This window comes from Alligator sinensis, unplaced genomic scaffold (genome assembly GCF_000455745.1).
Source record: "Alligator sinensis unplaced genomic scaffold, ASM45574v1 scaffold442_1, whole genome shotgun sequence".
Lineage (NCBI taxonomy): Eukaryota > Metazoa > Chordata > Crocodylia > Alligatoridae > Alligator > Alligator sinensis.
In genome coordinates this window covers 4215834-4222292 of record NW_005841829.1, presented here as the reverse complement: position 1 = coordinate 4222292, position 6459 = coordinate 4215834, and the positions used below count along the sequence as shown (strand labels likewise).

At 40.7% G+C, this 6459-nt stretch overlaps 1 protein-coding gene across 5 annotated transcripts in view; it reads right to left on the bottom strand.

Annotated features, from left to right (window-relative positions):
* LOC102375012 (actin, aortic smooth muscle-like) overlaps positions 1–6459 on the bottom strand; it is an 80512-nt gene that overhangs the window by 34145 nt on the left and 39908 nt on the right. For 3 of the 5 annotated variants that reach the window (XM_025197383.1, XM_025197474.1, XM_025197505.1), the window contains one exon: positions 4465–4995. The exons of 1 other annotated variant lie outside the window; for it this stretch is intronic. In XM_025197383.1, the coding sequence (XP_025053168.1) occupies positions 4852–4995 (144 nt within the window). In that variant the 3' untranslated portion in view covers positions 4465–4851. Of the gene's footprint in view, positions 1–4464; positions 4996–6459 lie in introns of those variants that run through there. One more of the 5 variants, XM_006014671.2, reaches the window with a different exon arrangement.

Below are 6459 nucleotides of genomic sequence, written 5' to 3'. Positions count from 1 at the left end.
GGACGACCCCTGGGGCTGACAGATGCCATCCAGTAGCCACCGAGGGGGGAAGTCCCAGGAGGGTCAATGACCCCTGGATTGGGCAAACGTGAAAACTGGGGAGTCACCAAAGTCTGCCAGGGACCGATAAAAGGCAGTGAAAAGTGACCCTCAGTGGCGCCCTCTTGATCTCCAACTCGACCAGACCTGGCCAGCCAGAAGGACCAGCCGGCGACCCCCTTCTGGAAGATAACACCACGCTGAAAGAAGCCTCAACGACAGACTCCAGCGCTTGTAGGATAGGTATACCTGACTCTGTAGCCTGCTACTGTGTGTGTGTGTGTGTGTGTGTGTGTGTGTGTGTGTGGGGACCAGCCCCAAGGTTTATGATTACAGTGTTTCAATCCACCTAATAAACTAGAATTTTAAGGATCCCGAGTTGGACATTTGTAGCCAACAATAGTTGATGTCAGGATCTGTAACAGCCTTTCCATAGAAGCCAAGTATTGTTATGAATTAAGCTGCATGTCACAAAACCTTTGAAGCTTGAGTAGAGGGGATGGCATTCCAGATGCATAATGCAATACACAGAACGCAAGTAGTCACGCAGCTGGCCTTTTCTATTAATCACGTATCATCCACTCAGTCCGAAAAGTATTTGAGGTCACCTTTTTAAGTCTTGTCCAGCTGCAGAGAGGAGGAGGAGGAGGTGGACTGGACAAGCCCACAGTATATGAATGGAAGATCAAATATCTACCAAATATGCAGGGTCAGGTCAGTGGACAGACAGACAGCTGACTGTCTATATCCGAGAGGCTAAATGAAGAACAGATGAGCAGATTTCTTTATAAAATTAGTTGATTTAACAACCGTTTATCACTTTTTGTCCTTGACCACACCACTTGACAAATACTTTGTTGTCTCTGAGAATAACCAGTCATGTATATACAGCACCTGCGATTTTTTTTCTGATTCTGGAATGCTGTGCTTTAAATGACCCATCAGTCATTGTAGCTAGAAGAGAGAAATCTGCTTCTGCAAAACTGGAATTTAAAGAACATCACTTTTCCCCACAGCCCAGCTCGAGTAAAAAGTTGAAAAGGTTGATAAAACCTTACCAAAAAAAGCCCTGAATCAACAACCTCATGCTATAGAAATTCAACAAAATATGCACTGAATTGATCCCCTCTCCTTCCTTGAAAAGGGGGCAGCTATCCTTAATGACAATTATTCCCTCAATCTGTGTATAATGGATTTATGGGTACAGACAGCAATGATATCACTGGCAAGGATAGAAAGAGAGAGTGAGTGAGTAAGCAAGCCAGTTAGAAACAATGTGCGTGGTCCAGTTGCTAGAGCAGTGGACTATGGGCCAAGAATCCTAAATTCTAGTCCCACCTCTGACACTGCTCATCATGTGACCTTAGGCCAGTCACTTTACCTCATTGTGCCTCATCTTCCGCCATCTAGGAACAGGAATAATACTTACATGGAGAGTGAATGAGCCTGAAACAGGCAAAACACCAAGTGAAGTCAAAGGGAGAATTATATCCATACGTTAACTGCACTTACCCAGTGATTAAAACACAGTAGAGAAGTGTCTTCAGACCTGCATTTGATACTTGTAGGCAACTTGGAATACAATGCATTATGTCTTGCAGATAAATTGAAAGTTTACCATAAAGGCAAATATAGATTTTTATAGAAATTGTGACAACTGTTCTCTAAATATTCAGCTAGAATTTAACAAAGTAATTTTCATAACTTAATTAACTTAATTGAATTATGATTACTAGTTGGTATATGTTTAATAGATATACTGGGCACCACAGAATTAAGGTAACTCACATTAGCATTTCATGAATAATTGCACTTTTATTGACCCATTAAAAGTAGACCAGTTTGATAATATATTTGAAAGGGCAGCTATTTACCAAGTAATAATTTTTTGCTATAACAAGAACAGCAAAATTTCACTGTTTGAGAGAGAGAGACTTTTAAGCAGAATGAAGTGTAGTAGGTAATTTTAATCTGTTTCACATAAAACAAACGAAAGCTACTGCAGTTTATCAATGCTCCTGACTGATAGCATGGGCAACTCCCAAACAGATATAAGCAAAATAAAAGATTCTTTGCAAATTCCACATAAAAGGACATTTGTACAAAAGGACCAATTAAATTTACTACATCTACTGCTAAGGACATGGACAAACAACCCAATTATTACTAGGTGTATCTTTACATGTCTATCTATACATGTGCTTTACTGCTGAGTTGCCTAATGATCTCCACAGTAAGGCATCACAGTCTACACGTCTGTTGGAATTAGGGTGTAGTAAATGAACTCTGCCATAGGATAGTACTGTTCAGGACAAGTATTATGCTACAGCAGAGTAATTATGCGTGCTCAAACACGTGTAGATTGTGACCGGAGCTGGCTGGGGCATGAAGGTGCTACAGTGCAGGAAAAGCCCTGAATCAACAACCTCATGCTATAGAAATTCAACAAAATATGCACTGAATTGATCCCCTCTCCTTCCTTGAAAAGGGGGCAGCTATCCTTAATGACAATTATTCCCTCAATCTGTGTATAATGGATTTATGGGTACAGACAGCAATGATATCACTGGCAAGGATAGAAAGAGAGAGTGAGTGAGTAAGCAAGCCAGTTAGAAACAATGTGCGTGGTCCAGTTGCTAGAGCAGTGGACTATGGGCCAAGAATCCTAAATTCTAGTCCCACCTCTGACACTGCTCATCATGTGACCTTAGGCCAGTCACTTTACCTCATTGTGCCTCATCTTCCGCCATCTAGGAACAGGAATAATACTTACATGGAGAGTGAATGAGCCTGAAACAGGCAAAACACCAAGTGAAGTCAAAGGGAGAATTATATCCATACGTTAACTGCACTTACCCAGTGATTAAAACACAGTAGAGAAGTGTCTTCAGACCTGCATTTGATACTTGTAGGCAACTTGGAATACAATGCATTATGTCTTGCAGATAAATTGAAAGTTTACCATAAAGGCAAATATAGATTTTTATAGAAATTGTGACAACTGTTCTCTAAATATTCAGCTAGAATTTAACAAAGTAATTTTCATAACTTAATTAACTTAATTGAATTATGATTACTAGTTGGTATATGTTTAATAGATATACTGGGCACCACAGAATTAAGGTAACTCACATTAGCATTTCATGAATAATTGCACTTTTATTGACCCATTAAAAGTAGACCAGTTTGATAATATATTTGAAAGGGCAGCTATTTACCAAGTAATAATTTTTTGCTATAACAAGAACAGCAAAATTTCACTGTTTGAGAGAGAGAGACTTTTAAGCAGAATGAAGTGTAGTAGGTAATTTTAATCTGTTTCACATAAAACAAACGAAAGCTACTGCAGTTTATCAATGCTCCTGACTGATAGCATGGGCAACTCCCAAACAGATATAAGCAAAATAAAAGATTCTTTGCAAATTCCACATAAAAGGACATTTGTACAAAAGGACCAATTAAATTTACTACATCTACTGCTAAGGACATGGACAAACAACCCAATTATTACTAGGTGTATCTTTACATGTCTATCTATACATGTGCTTTACTGCTGAGTTGCCTAATGATCTCCACAGTAAGGCATCACAGTCTACACGTCTGTTGGAATTAGGGTGTAGTAAATGAACTCTGCCATAGGATAGTACTGTTCAGGACAAGTATTATGCTACAGCAGAGTAATTATGCGTGCTCAAACACGTGTAGATTGTGACCGGAGCTGGCTGGGGCATGAAGGTGCTACAGTGCAGGGGCTGCCTGCCACCTAGCTCCACACTATAGCACCCTCATGCCCCAGGCAGCCCCTCTGCTGCCTGACACTGCCACCTGGAGCCCAGGGCTAACATGCTGGGCCCCTTGCCAGCCCAGGATGCTCTGCTCCAGTTCAAACTGCTGCAATCCCAGGTGCACATGCAGATGCTGTGCCCAGGAGCAGCTGACTCCGGCACAAACTGTGCCAGTTAATTGCTACATGCTAATTGCACAAGTAGATGCACATAGTAAGAAGTAGACAACCAACTACTTCTCCCCCAAGCTAGCTGCCTGCAATAGGCATTAATAGGCATTGTTACAATGCCTGGCTGGGAATGAACATGGAGTCAGTTTGCATTGAGCAAGGGGCTATTCTAAGATGAAACTGAGTATGGGAGTGGACATGGAACAGAAACCATGTAGTAACTTTCCCACATAGTATAATTATTGTACATTTTTTCAAGCATATCCTTTCTACCCTACTAGGATTGACCATGTGTTCAGTTCACTTTTAATATATAATACATCATGTCTCCATACCCCTTACTGTGGATAAAAATGACCTCTGTGAAGCAAGTTACCAAACTTGCACGTACCACTTAGGTCCTTTACCCCTGGCTTAAGTGGGACATAAATTGTCTGCTGGACCTCTGTATGGGAAGGATTTTCAGCCAGTTGAACTTGAGAAAAATCATTTTAATTTCTGTTTGGTTCAGATTCTCCATCTACTGATGGAGGCTAACAACACCAACATCAACATCACAGCAGCCTTGATAGCTTTAACTCTTGAACATCCATCTAATGGTCCAAGACCCAGGGAGGAAGAGTTCTATGCAAGTCTATGTCATTATTGCTCTTAATCTTGGGAGGCATATGACACTAAAATATTAAAAATCTTGTTTTAGCATTCAGAAATAGGATGCACTACACTAATCAGCTTGACAACCATTATTGCATTTTTAAAAGCAGTGGTAGAAAGCTTAATACACATATTTCTTACAAAGGTGGTTGTGCCGTGGAGAAACACGACTACTTATTAGTGATGGTATATCATGAGCACACTCAGAAGCATTTGCGATGCACAATGGAGGGGCCAGCTTCTTCATATTCATCTTTGCTGATCCACATTTGCTGGAAGGTGGAGAGGGAAGCCAAGATTGAACCCCCAATCCAGACAGAATATTTACGTTCTGGTGGTGCAATCATCTAGAAGAAAAGTGGAAGACTTCTCAGTGACAGAAAACAAGTAGCTGACATAATGATGTCTCCTTTCTGTGCAAACATATTAAATGAAATTCTTCTTCCTCTCTACATCAAGGGCAATTTTGCTGAGGTAATACCATCAATAGATCATCTTCTCTGTCTGGCAGCTGAAGTCCTCAGAGATGCTCCAGTGTAGCTGAGAGCATGATTTGACTTATGACTATCTTATAGCTTTCACCAAAAGGGTAGCCAATAGAGTGGCAGATGCTCAGTTGTATTCTGAATCAGGCCCAAAGATGGTAAAGAAAGATGTAGAGTCACTTGCAGATAACCACAAAATGTTGATCACTTGACCTACCCTGCAGTTAAACAAATGCTGATGAGGGGTTTATCACCTGGTTGTAGATGGACCACTTGCCACAAAGATACCTGGGTACCCCAGCCTATGATCCCTTTTCAAAATTCTTAGACTGCCATTTCACTGGGGTATGCTGTAAAACCTTATCAGGTTCTTCACTGGGACTTATCCATCCATAGTTAACTGACTTCCCTACATTTTAGGTTGATTCTTTGAAGTTCTGAACATCTCAGTCAATAAGAGGTAGCTGATGATGCTTAGCACCTCACAGGATCAGGCCCTGTAAACTTTTTTGGATAAAGATTTTTCAAAAGCAATGACTGAATCTGAGTGAATAATTTCAAATTAGGCCTCAGAGGAAGGGTGCTTGGAATTTAGCATAGCCGGGTTCAAACAGGAACTAGATAAGTTCATAAATGATAGATCTATTCATAGCTATTGAACAGAATGGTTGGAGATGTGTCCTCTGAACCAATAATGGTGGATGTCAGGGAGGATAATGGATAGGGGATAGATCATTCTAGATTTATCTAGTTCAGTGCTCTCCCCTTATAGCTGCTGGAGACAAAATACTGGGCTAGATGGACCATTGGTCTGACCCAGTATGGTACTTCTTATGTTCTTAAATGATGCCTCTTTTAAGAGTCTCAAGAAAAAAAAACCAAAACTGAGGCACCCAAACTCACCAATCTTTTTTTTAATCTTGATGCTCCTTGTTTATCAGACTTGAATCAGCAGCATATTTAATGAAAGTGAAGTTAAATTGGTAGTGGGCTTTACTCCATGACAATATTACCTGGAAGAATTTATTTTCATTGATTCATAGATTGTAAGGCCAGATGGGACCTAGGAAGATCATTCAGTCCATCTAAAAGGACTATTTAAGTGGGAGTTTTGAGGCATCTCATGTACATTTTTGCAAAGACTGTCATATATATAGAGGCAAATCCATGTGACTGCTTCCCCTCCCCCCCCTTGCACTGTATACCAGAGTCAGCTTTCCAGAAGGCATACAAACTGGCTTCAATTCTCCATAGCCCAAGATGCCTGGGTTCTCTGAAAAAGTCTGAGCCAGAACTAAGGTGAGATCATACCATGGTGGGGGGGGG